Genomic DNA, 12567 nt, shown 5'->3' on the forward strand with positions numbered 1-12567 from the left:
AGCTCAAACCGCTAAGAGAAAGCATCGAATAGGGAGGCCGGCTTTGCTTTTATCTCAAATTCTACAAAATAAAAAATTCACAAATTAATTTAAACATTACAAAAATATTAAAAATAAAATAAAAATATAGTACTAACAACCTATAATAATATCAATTTATATAAAAATATAATACTTAATTGAAAAATTATTTAATACCGATAAAGGCACCTGAGGTTAGGGGATCTCCTTCAATGAGCAAATGAGGCCGATGAATAGAAAATATCGAGTGAGGAAAAATGAACAACAACAACAAAAGGGCTCTTCTTTTGAGGCGAGGGAGAGTGCGAGGCAAGGGAGAGGGTTTCTGAGTGAGGCGAGGGAGAGCCTTCGGCGAGGAGCTTTGAGGCAAGAAAGAGTGCAAGGTGAGGGACATGATTTCTGTAGTGTGAGGAAGAGTGAGAGGAGGCAAAGCCTTGGGCTTTGCTTAAAAAAGCAGAGCCAAAGGTGTTGTAGCACCTTTGGTTGGGCGCTACAGTGTCGTGAAATTTTGGGCTCTCCCTTGCTCAGCAATAAGACTACCGAACTACACCTAAAACGGTTAAAAAATGAAAAAAAAACCTATTTTGGTATTTTTTTTAATCCTATTTTAGAAAAAAGCCCCAAGAAAGTGACCAGCGGTTTACATCGGGAGAGTTAACAAAAAGTCATGAACCTATTGTAATTGTGTCAATTCATTCCTAAACTTTTTGCATTTGTGTCAATTCAATCCATCCCGCCAATTTTTGATCGGCCGGTGTTGACATGAACTTATTTTAATAAAATTTTTAAATTTTTTTGTTTTTCTTCCTTTTCTTTAGTATATTTTCCCAACCCTTAAGGCCGACGAGGGCTACGATAGCCTCGCCCCGACCTAGCGAAGGTCGCGGCGCCCTCGCCTAGCCAAATCTAGCAAGGGTTTTGGCCCTTGCTAGATTTGGGGGAGGGGCCACGCACCCTCGCGCAAGCCGATGAGGGCTGAGAGGCTCGGCGTCGATGACCCTCTTCAGCCCTAAGAGTTTGGGGAAAACTTTAAAAAAAAAAAAAGGAGGAAAAAAAGAGAAAAAAAGGAAAGTTATAAAAATTATTAAAAAAATTGTTACGTAAGTGCTGACAATGCTACGTTAGCATCAATCGGCTCAAAATTGATTGGATGTATTGAAATGACAAAAATACAAAAAGTTTAGAACTAAATTAGCACAATTGCTATAAATTTAGCACTTTTTTAGGTAGTTTCTCGGCTCGGGGCAATTTTTCATCAAAACGAGCATTCGAAGATCATTGCTAGAATGCCCAAATATAAAATGTTTTGTTAGAGTGAGATGTCGTGTAATGGATCTAGACATGTCCAAATGGCCTGTTGATAGGGACGGTTCTAACGGAAAGGAGAAGGGCTTGTTTGTCTTTTTTTTTTTAAAAGGGAGGCTCGGAGGGAAAGAGCGGACCGGCGGTTCGAATCGAACCGGAATGAGAATGTCGTGAGCCTATCTAAATGGATCCATGGTTTTCTATTCTAATAGGTAGACTTGAGATCTGGAATTTCATTTGGGTATAAAAATGAGATGAGCAAGCGGGAAATAGAAAGCCAAGGACTATTCGCCTTCTTCTTTTACATTACGGCTCCGCCAAATAGGGCATGCAAATTAGGGCAAACTCAGACTAGAGAGGAGAGACCCCATGTTGTAACTAAGCCCAGACCTCGTCAACCTTTTCCCACGAAAGAAGAAGGAGAAGAGGAATAAAAAGGACGAAGCCGTGTTTCTCGTCGTCGCTTTTTTCTCCATCCCTGGTTGGATCACATGCATTTGATCGGAGGCGCCGGAGTGACCCCGCATCTCTAACTGGCGGGCGACAAAAATGAACTGTCACCTACTTTTGATTAAAGTTAAAGTTCACACGTTGGTGATACATCATATTTCATAATTCACTAATCAGAAATAGCGAAGAATCTTGCCCTTTAATTGATGAGTGACGAATGTGCGCATCTGCCCTTATCCGGTTTTAGTTAGATTTGTATGTGAATGATGTCCATAACTTGTAACCCACCAATCAGTTTTAGTTAGACGTGCGTCAACTGGACAAATAATTATGGTTTGCTTTGTTCCCACTAAATTTCTGTACATTGGCGCGAACACATAGCACTATATGTGAAGACCAAGAAGATGATCATGGGGGGCAATTGACACGGATTGAACCAGGTCTAGGGTCATTTTGAGAATTTTGGCATCTTCTTGAGGCATTTTGAGTCGAAAACTACCGCACGGTGGCCATTTTGACATTTTGCGACTACTTACTAGAATGTTTATGTAATAAGATGGCTTTTGATCGTCGCTAAAGAGCAGCGTCTTAGCATTTGAGCTCAGACATGTGTTGTACGTTCATGGAACCTTCTACTAACCCCTCTCTCTCTCTCTCTCTCCATCCACACCATAGCCATCGCACTAGAGAAAAGTACCCAAAAAAAAAAAAATCATAAACCTATTACATTAGTACCGTTTTAGTCATAAATGGTTTAATTGAACTAATTATGTCCTAAATATTTTCGTATTTTGTTAATTGAGTCCATCCGATCAATTTTAGCCGGAAATCACTTATGTGTACATCGGCAATCCTACGTGGCACTGGTGGCATTGATGTGAATAGTTTTATTTATAATTTTTATTCTTTTCGAAACCTTTTATTGATTTTAGCATTTTTTGGCTTCTCTTTTCCTTCATTTCTTTTTCTTTTCCACTATGGTGGACGAGGCTCATGGCCTTCACTCGGCCTCGCCTAGCCGTGGGCGACATAGCCTCGCTATGGCCTAGTTGGTCGCGAGCGAAGACCACTTTGCCCATGGCTAGCAAGGCCATGGCCACCTTCGCCCGCTGCTGGCAAGGGCTTCACAATGATCGCCTAGTGGTCGACCGGCTCTAGCGACCCTTGCTAGCCATGGTATATTAAAAAAGAGAAAAGAAAATTGACAAAAATAAATATAAACATTTAAAAAAATTGTTCACAACAAGAATCTTCGGCCTAAATTGGAAGGATGCAGTCACTTGGTAAAATGTGAAAGTTTTAAGAATAAATTGATGCAATTGAAAAGTTTAGGAGTGAATTGGTACCAATGCAATAGATTTAAAACTTTTTTATGCTTTTTCCATCACACTAATCGATGCCACCACACCAACGTCGGCCGCCCCAACAATAGTTACTCTATCATCCGCGCGAGCACACAAAGAGAGGCAACGAAGGTGAGGCCGATGGAAGGGGCATTGAAGGCGGCAATGCGCCTATTGTGGTCAAGAACTATGGCAACCTACCGTGCAAGGCTGTGCCGAGAGAAAGGAGGACATAAAAGCACTTGAAAGACAAAGAAAGCTAAGATTACCAGTCGGGGTGTGCATGTTTTGTCATTGAACACACCAATTCCATATAAGTAAGGAGCGGCTTTAACACCGCGGGATGACATCAACATAACATATCCCTTTGAAAATAAATCCGCATTTGGTCCTTCTCTTTTTTGAAAGCACCCAATTAAAAAAAAATCAATCTATAGAATGACACGTCGGGTCGTCACTGCTTACTGAATACGGCCAATTCGGTCCAAGGGTTACTCGGAGTCCGGCGCGTCGCCACTCAATAGCTCGGTCTTGTAAGCCCGTCCATCGTTCCATGTTTTTTCCCGATTCCTTTCCATCCGTGCGTGCCATTGCTTGCTGCATGTGGTCAACCAAAACAGGCGCACGCTTTGAAAAAGACTCCCACTCCAATTCCTAAGACTCAACCCGAAACATCAGCCGGGTTCTCTCTCATTCCCTTGATATTTATTGCCCCGAAAGTCCAAGCGATGGCACGCGAGGGCGGAGGAGTGGAAAATCATGAGGTTTTGCGAGGGCAAGAGTGTCAAATCATATTTCAGCTTAGATCGTGCTCCCCCTTTTTCTCATTCTCCCTTTATATTTATTGCCCCGAAAGTCCAAGCGATGGCACGCGATGGCGGAGGAGTGGAAAATCATGAGGTTTTGCGAGGGCAAGAGTGTCAAATCATATTTCAGCTTAGATCGTGCTCCTTCTTTTTCTCGTTCTCCCTTTGATATTTATTGCCCCGAAAGTCCAAGCGATGGCACGCGGGGAAGTGGAAAATCATGAGGTTTTGCGAGGGCAAGAGTGTCAAATCATATTTCAGCTTGGATCGTTCCCCCTCTTTTTCTCGTTCCGACTGCTGGGGCTGTTGACACTCGGCACGAACGATTAATGATATTCCAGGTGTTGGGGGGACCCACGCGGAGAATAATATCACGTGGGGATACGACCCGCGCGTGCGTCGGGGCCACTCAGAGACGGCCAGCTGGCGGCGGCGCCTCCCTCCTCCATTGTTTGGTACGGGAAAGCGAATGGCGGGTGGGGCTTTGGGAGAGTATTCTATTTACTTTTCATAACTGTACTACTTTAACTATGGTTAGTTTTTGGAAAAAAAAATTATCCTATTAGTCTCGATTTATTGTACGAATATCAATTTAGTCGTGAACTTTATATTTTGTCAATTTAATCATAAAATTTTAAGTGGAATTCGATATAGTTATTTAGACTAATTTTTGTCGAAAATCGCCGACATGACGATGTAACACGTAGGGCTGTCGTATGATAAATTTAGGGCTTATTGGATAATTATTCCCTAAATTATGGAAGCCAAATACATGCATAAATTCATCACTCTGATAAATTTTTGATGGGAAAACCTAGTTTATAGAAAAAGGTAAACTTTTGACGTGCAAATTATCGCAATAATATTGTCGACCATATCATCACACGCGAGTCAAAAATTCTAAGTTGGGAGTTGAATTGGGATCATGCAATCATTCCAAACAGATTTCTGTGTTTTGTAAAGCCCAAAACATGAATGTGCTAGAAGTGATCGACTTAATACCCGACCTTCTTTAGTATCGCCAAACACATTCAAGTTATTACCGCAAAATCAACTCTAGACAGACTTAGGAAACATAATATTAGAGCATGCTTCTGGTAAAGTGAAATGAATACATGTACCACCTTAGAAAACAATACGGTGAGGTACAAATTGGTCTAAGACGGGCTTAATAATTTCTTTTCCGGTAACGTGATTGGTTGTGATTTGCATGCCTTAATAAGTAGGTCATATTTAACTTGTTATTGAAAGTCGGTAGCATTACTTTAACACATATTCTAACGAAATAAATAAATCTTGAGACCAAAGTTCCAAAAATTGGTCCTCGAGGAATACAAATGTCGCGCCATGTTATATCGCGGAATTGCCAGCCCCATTTCGGTAAAACCAGTTTTGGTAGATGGATCAGATTCCAGATCCACCAGCTTCGGTCAAAACGGGACAACGGACAAGAAATTTTTATAATCATTCAGAAACGTCGTTTCAACATTGAGCCGGTCAACACCTTGGAATTTGACCCCACTGCATACGCCAACCCCGGCCCATCGCCGGCGGCCGAAGACGAACGTAACCCTTGAAAAATCTCTCTCTCTCTCTCTCTCTCCACAGAACATATTTATAGTCTCGCGTCCTCTTTCTCAGGCACAACACACAATCTTGTCGTTCTGAAGCCAAGAACTTTAGGACAAACCAGAAGAGAAATGGAGAGATACTCATCGGCAGCGGCCATGGTTCCGCATGAGGAGGCCGCGACTGTCCCTCCCCAGGCCTACCCGTTCCACAAGTCTCTCCACTCTGTCCGCAAAGCCCCCGCCAAGCCGTGGAAGAAGCCCACCGCCCCGCTCCCCCCCAACCCCACCCGGGTCTACAAGGTCGAGCCCATCAACTTCCGAGAGCTCGTCCAGAAGCTCACGGGGGCTCCGTCCCGGCTGCCGCAGCCCCCCGCCCGCCGGCTCCAGGAGGCGGCCCCTCCCCCGCTTGAGCTCGTGACGCCGAGCCCGGCCCGTAGCGATATCAGCAACAACAATAACACGGCAGCGGCGCCGAAGGCCACTACTCCTTTGTCTACTGTGTACAGGGAGCTGGTGTCTGAGGGCCCTGAGAAGAAGCCTCTCCACAAGTTTGGAGATGGCTTCGAGCTGAGCTTGTCGCCGAGCTTTCTCGGATGGAGCACGATTCCCATGTTGAGTCCGGGGACATTGTCCGGATTCTAGAATTCAAAAGAACGAAAGTTCAATCTTTCGCTAATCCGCTGCCAACTGTTGGGGACAAAAAAAAAAGATTGAGCCGTCCACAAAAGGCCGTGGATCCGAAATGTGTTCTAACACCTACAGCGCTGTTTCTCTTTCCCTCATTATTGACTTTGTAAATTTCGTAGGCTGTTTTGAGATGCATGAAAAAAAACAGCTAGTTCATCGGTAGTTATTACTTCTCATTTTACCTCATACGGTTTTTCATATGCGGTTTTATATCTATTCGGAACACACAAAGATCAAGTTGTATTCTTGATTTTGTTTGTCTTTTTGTTATCGAAGATCCTTGATGATTTCCCGTAGGAAAACCGCTGTCCATCCTTCCGTTGTAGGTATGTTCCGGTTAAGTTGCGTATATGAAGTCTCTGGAAAAGGCCAATGTATCTCCCTTTTTTTTGGGTTTTCCTGTCAAGCTATAAGGTTTCTTTACTTCTTCCCATTCATTGCTTGTGTATTGTCACGGTCCAGGCCATTGGCCAATTCAAAGGACCCTCCGGGCTATTCATTGTAAGAGGATGATATGGGTGTTAGGAAGTGAGAAAATGATAATGGAATGCTTGATTTATCATCAGACACAACAAGACCAATATAAATATATATACAAGAAAGGGTATAAACGTACATACATACAACAAAGGAGAAAACCCAATATGTCTAATGATGCGGATGTCATTAGTAATACGTTTCTGGATTGATTGGATCAACACAAATCTAATCGGAAGGCGAAACGGTGCTGCGGCTAGAACCAGCGGATCGGGTCAACGACGTCGGATTGAGCTCAAATTCGATAGACTGAAGCGAAACGGCGTCCTGATCAATACTCACGGCCTTTGGCCGTGACTAACGATGAATTTTGGCCGTTCGAGAATGTCTAGATGGGTTTTCCTATTTTTTTAGTATTTTTCGGGATTAATTTTATTTCGGTGGCACTTTTGTAATTTTCCCTTTTTTTGATATTTTGATTCCTAATTGGACTAGGGTTAGGAGAACACCCTATAAAAGGTGTTTATCACATTTTTTGAAGTACATCATCAATAATATTCATAGAATTTTCGAGATTTCTCTCCTTTAGCAAGAATTTTCTTGCGTTATTTCTTGAACATTGCGTTAGGTGTAATCAGAGCCTATGGCGATTGGCGGTGGTCTTCGTGACGATGTTCGGGAGAATGGAGCCCCAATCCTTGGGGACGACGCGCTGCAACGTTTGGAGCGGCGTTTAATGGAACGCATAGATCAACGATTTGATCAAGGCCTTCGTCGTTTCGAAGAGCGATTTGACGAGATAGCAGATCGATTCGAGGGTCTCGGCGTTGATGTGAATCGGAATCGGCGACAAGGCAGAAGGCCGGGTGCAGATTTTGCTCGCGGTGACCCTGTTAATAGGCACGTTTCTGTTCGCAGGCAAGATAATCCTCTTTATTCAGAGAGTTCGGAAGAAGAGGAGACCGAAGTTTCGGATGAAGAACGTGATGATTATGCAAACCGGAACAATTATGGAGGAAATCGAAGGGGACGTTACAACGATCGTGGAAGAAGAGACGGCAGGCGACGCTATGACGATCGTGAAGGTAACGACTTTAAACTAAAAGTCGATATCCCTTTTTTTAATGGAGGTCTGGGAATAGAGGAATTTTTGGATTGGGTTGCTGATATAGATAAATTCTTCGATTATATGGAAACCCCTAGTGAGAAAAAGGTGCGATTAGTAGCTTGTAGATTGAAGGGGGGTGCGTCTGCATGGTGGGAGAGATTGCAGCATAGGAGAGAGAGAGAGAGAAGGAAAAGAGCGAGTTTGAACTTGGCGGAGGATGAGAAGATTGCTAAAGCGGGAGTTCCTTCCTCCCGATTATGAGCAGATTATGTTCCAGCAATATCAACGTTGCCGGCAAGGTAATCGGTGCGTACATGAGTACACGGCAGAATTTATGAGGTTGGCGGAGCGGAATAACCTGTCGGAGACGGAGGGGCAACAAGTGGCTAGATATATCGATGGGTTGAAGCCCTTCATCCGAGATAAGATTGGAGTACGGTTTTTGCGGAATTTGTCCGAAGCGAAGAACATGGCGATGAAGGCGGAGATGATGCAGCAAGAACGAGGTAAGAGGGGCTACGAGAACTATAGAGGTAGCAGTTCGAACAGTTCCATAGAGAAAAGCGGCTTCAACAATCGCTATAACACGGAGCGGAGTCGAGATGATAAGGCAATGGAGAAGCGCCCTATGAATGAGGCGAGGGATAAGGGAACGCAAGCGCAGAAATCTGCGAACCCAAATCCTTACGCTAAACCAGTGGGGATAAAGTGTTACAGGTGTAATCAACCCGGGCACAAATCTAATGAATGCCCTCAGAGAAAGACAGTTAATGTGGCAGCGAGGGAAGAGGAGGAAGATAAATATTGTTGTGAACCGGATGGCGACGAGGATGATTTTGAAGAAGAGGAAAAGGAGGTGAATTGTGTTGTGCGCAAGATGATGTTAGCCCCAAAACAGGAGGATGATTCGCAGCGACATCGGTTATTCCGAACCGGATGTACCATTACGGGAAAAATCTTATTTGTGGTCATTGACAGTGGGAGCATGGAGAACATTATCGGGAAAGAGGCAGTGAAGAAGCTAGGCATACCCGTGGAGAAGCATCATAACCCATACACATTAGGATGGATTAAATCTGGAGCAGACAGCATTCGGGTGATCGAGCGATGTAAAATTCCATTCTCCATTGGTAAATATCATGATGAATTGTATTGTGATGTGGTAGACATGGATGTATGTCACGTGTTATTTGAGAGGCCGTGGCAATTTGATGTAGATGCTCAGCATTCGGGGAGGAGCAATCGGTATAATCTTGTGAAGGATGGTGTGAAGTATACATTGCTGCCCCTAAAGAACAAAAGCAAACAAGGTTGCGGAAGTAATTTCCTTACCCTTACAAGAAAATTTGACTCCGAAATTAAGGAGACTAGGGAAATTCATGTTTTGATAGTAAAGCAGGCAATTGAGGCAGAGGCCAAACAACAAGTAGAGGAGCAACCTGAATCGGTTAGACCTTTATTGAAAGAATTTAGCGAGTTGATGCCCGAGGAGATTCCGGACGGGTTGCCTCCTATGCGTGATATTCAGCACCATATAGACTTAATTCCTGGTGCTAGTCTGCCTAACCTACCGCACTACGGGATGAGTCCAAAGGAGAGCGAGATTCTAAAGGAGAAGGTGGAGGAGTTCTTGCGAAAGGAGCATATTCGGAATAGTATGAGCCCATGTCTTTGTTCCCTGCCTGTTAACTCCTAAGAAAGATGGGAGTTAGAGGATGTGTGTAGATAGCGGAGCCATCAACAAGATAACCGTGGGCTACAAGTTTCCTATTCCAAGATTGGATGACATGCTGGATATGTTACATGTCGCTAAATGGTTCTCGAAGCTGGATTTGAAGAACGGATATCATCAGATTCGTATTCGGCCTGGCGATGAGTGGAAGACAGCTTTCAAGACAAAAGAGGGGCTGTACGAGTGGTTGGTGATGCCGTTCGGGCTTTCTAATGCTCCAAGCACTTTCATGAGGCTTATGAATCAGGTTTTGAAATCTTTTGTTGGCAAATTTGTCGTAGTTTATTTTGATGATATCCCGATTTATAGTAGAACTGAGGAGGAGCATTTGATGCATTTGAGGGAGGTGTTGACAGCTTTGCGGATCAATAAGCTGTATGTAAATCTTAAGAAGTGCGGTTTTCTGACTAATAAGTTGTTATTATTGGGATTTATTATCACCGCCGAGGGAATAGAGGTGGATGAGGCGAAAGTTAGACCAATAAGAGAGTGGCCAGCTCCTAAAACCATTTACGAAGTTAGGAGTTTCCATGGGTTGGCTACCTTTTACGGGCGTTTTATTAAAAATTTCAGTACTATTGCGGCCCCAATTACAGAGTGTATGAAGAAAGGTAAATTTGTATGGGGGGAGGAAGCCGAGAGTAGTTTCTTTGTTCTGAAGGAAAAGTTATGTACCGCGCCTGTTCTGGCTTTACCCGATTTTGATAAACTGTTTGAAGTGGACTGTGATGCTAGTTGAGTAGGCATAGGAGCTATTTTATCTCAAGAGCGCAAACCAGTTTGCTATTTCAGTGAGAAGCTTAGCGACGCGAGACAGAAGTGGAGTACTTATGACAAAGAATTTTATTCTGTCGTAAGGGCTTTGAAGACCTGGGAGCATTATTTGATTGGAAAAGAATTCGTGCTATATTCTGATCATGAAACTTTGAAGTATCCGAATAGTCAGAAGAGAATTAGCAAAGACATGCACGCGCGTTGGTGTCAATTCTTACAAAAATTTCCTTTCGGATTACAACACAAGTTAGGTGTGCGGAATGTAGTAGCCGATGCGTTGAGCGGAAGGGCTGGCTTACTAATTACGTTAAGCCAAAACATTCCGGGATTCGAGCAGTTGAAAGACTGTTATGCGGGCGATGATGACTTTGGGCAGATTTGGGGGTCATGTCTTTCTGGGCAACCTGTGCAAGAATTCTATGCCATGGATGGTTATCTGATGCGAGGTAATCAGCTTTGCCTTCCTCGGACCTCATTACGAGAGAAGGTAATTCGTGATTTACATGAAGGAGGTTTAGCTGCACATCCGGGACGTGACAAAACTATTGCTGCCGTTAGGGAGCGATTTTACCGGCCCCAGTTGAGTAGAGACATCAGCAGGTACGTGCAAAAATGTTATGTCTGTCAAACTGTTAAGGGGCAATCTAAGAATACAGGTCTATACATGCCTTTACCTATTCCTGACAATATATGGGAAGATCTGTCTATGGATTTTGTGCTTGGTTTGCCACAAACCCAAAGAGGCGTAGATTCTGTTTTTGTTGTGGTAGACAGATTTTCCAAGATGACACACTTCATTCCTTGTAGGAAAACGTTTGATGCAGTAAGTGTGGACAGATTATTTTTCAAAGAAGTGGTACGCTTGCATGGAGTGCCTAAATCTATTACTTCTGATAGAGACAGCAAGTTTCTGGGGCATTTTTGGAGGACTTTGTGGAAGCTCTTTGACGCTTCTTTGAATTTTAGTAGCACAACACACCCCGCAGATCGATGGTCAGACAGAGGTGGTCAATAGAACTGCGGGCAATTTGATTCGAAGCATCCGTGGAGACAAACCGAAACAGTGGGATATTGCTTTATCTCAGGCAGAGTTTGCTTATAATAATGCAATCCATAGTTCTATTGGCGGATCGCCTTTTTCTGTTGTTTATACAAAGGCGCCTCAACATGCTCTAGATTTAATACAGTTGCCTAAGCAAACAGACAAGAGTGTTGCGGCGGATCATATGGCTAAACAGATTGTAGAGGTGCATCAAGAAGTCGGACAGAATCTAGAGGAAGCTAATAAGAAATATAAGGCAGCCGCAGATAAGCACAAAGTAAAGCAGGTGTTTGAGGTAGGTGATCAGGTCATGGTGTTTCTTCGTAAGGAGCGGTTACCAGCTGGATCTTACAACAAATTGCAGCAGAAGAAGTACGGGCCTTTTACTGTCGGTAGAAGAATCAATGATAATGCTTATGTTATAGACCTTCCACATAGCATGGGCATATCCAACACTTTTAATGTTCTTGATTTGTCGCCATTCCATGAGTCAACCGAGCCGATGTATCCGGATTCTGATTCTAACTCGAGGACGAGTTTTTCTCAAGTAGAGGAGAATGATGCAGAAGTCATTAGTAATACGTTTCTGGATCGATTGGATCAACACAAATCTAATCGGAAGGCGAAACGATGCTGCAGCTAGAACCGGCGGATCAAGTCGACGACGTCGGATTGAGCTCAAATTCGGTAGGGTGAAGCGAAACGGCGTCCTGATTAATACTCACGGCCTTTGGCCGTGACTAACGATGAATTTTGGCCATTCGAGAATGTCTAGATGGGTTTTCCTATTTTTTTAGTATTTTTCGGGATTAATTTTATTTCAGTGGCACTTTTGTAATTTTCCCTTTTTTTGATATTTTGATTCCTAATTGGACTAGGGTTAGGAGAACACCCTATAAAAGGTGTTTATCACGTTTTTTGAAGTACATCATCAATAATATTCATAGAATTTTCGAGATTTCTCTCCTTTAGCAAGGATTTTCTTGCGTTATTCGCTGAACATTGCGTCCGTCTAACAATGGGAAGTCCGCCCAATTTCTTCGGGGCAAAGGGCGCTCCCTCTAGAATTTGAAATCTTCGCCGAGCTACCTTCAGTCACAATGCCCCAATACTATGGCACAGGCTCAGCTTGCAAGATAGTTTGCAAGAAAGCAAGCGTGGAGACGGGTCGTGAGTGAACGTTCTGTTCACTCGTATCAATCAAGCGGTACATACAGTGTTCGTCAAGGGACTAGTGGGACAGTAGAGTTT

At 43.4% G+C, this 12567-nt stretch overlaps 1 protein-coding gene across 1 annotated transcript; it reads left to right on the plus strand.

Moving 5' to 3' along the window:
* The first annotated feature begins 5520 nt into the window (after positions 1-5520).
* Positions 5521-6433, plus strand: LOC115747035. Its single transcript, XM_030683071.2, has one exon. It carries the CDS (start codon positions 5626-5628, stop codon positions 6136-6138), a length of 513 nt encoding a protein of 170 aa, XP_030538931.1. The 5' UTR covers positions 5521-5625; the 3' UTR covers positions 6139-6433.
* Positions 6434-12567: the final 6134 nt, after the last annotated feature.

This window comes from Rhodamnia argentea, chromosome 1, assembly GCF_020921035.1.
Source record: "Rhodamnia argentea isolate NSW1041297 chromosome 1, ASM2092103v1, whole genome shotgun sequence".
Taxonomy (NCBI): Eukaryota; Viridiplantae; Streptophyta; class Magnoliopsida; order Myrtales; family Myrtaceae; genus Rhodamnia; species Rhodamnia argentea.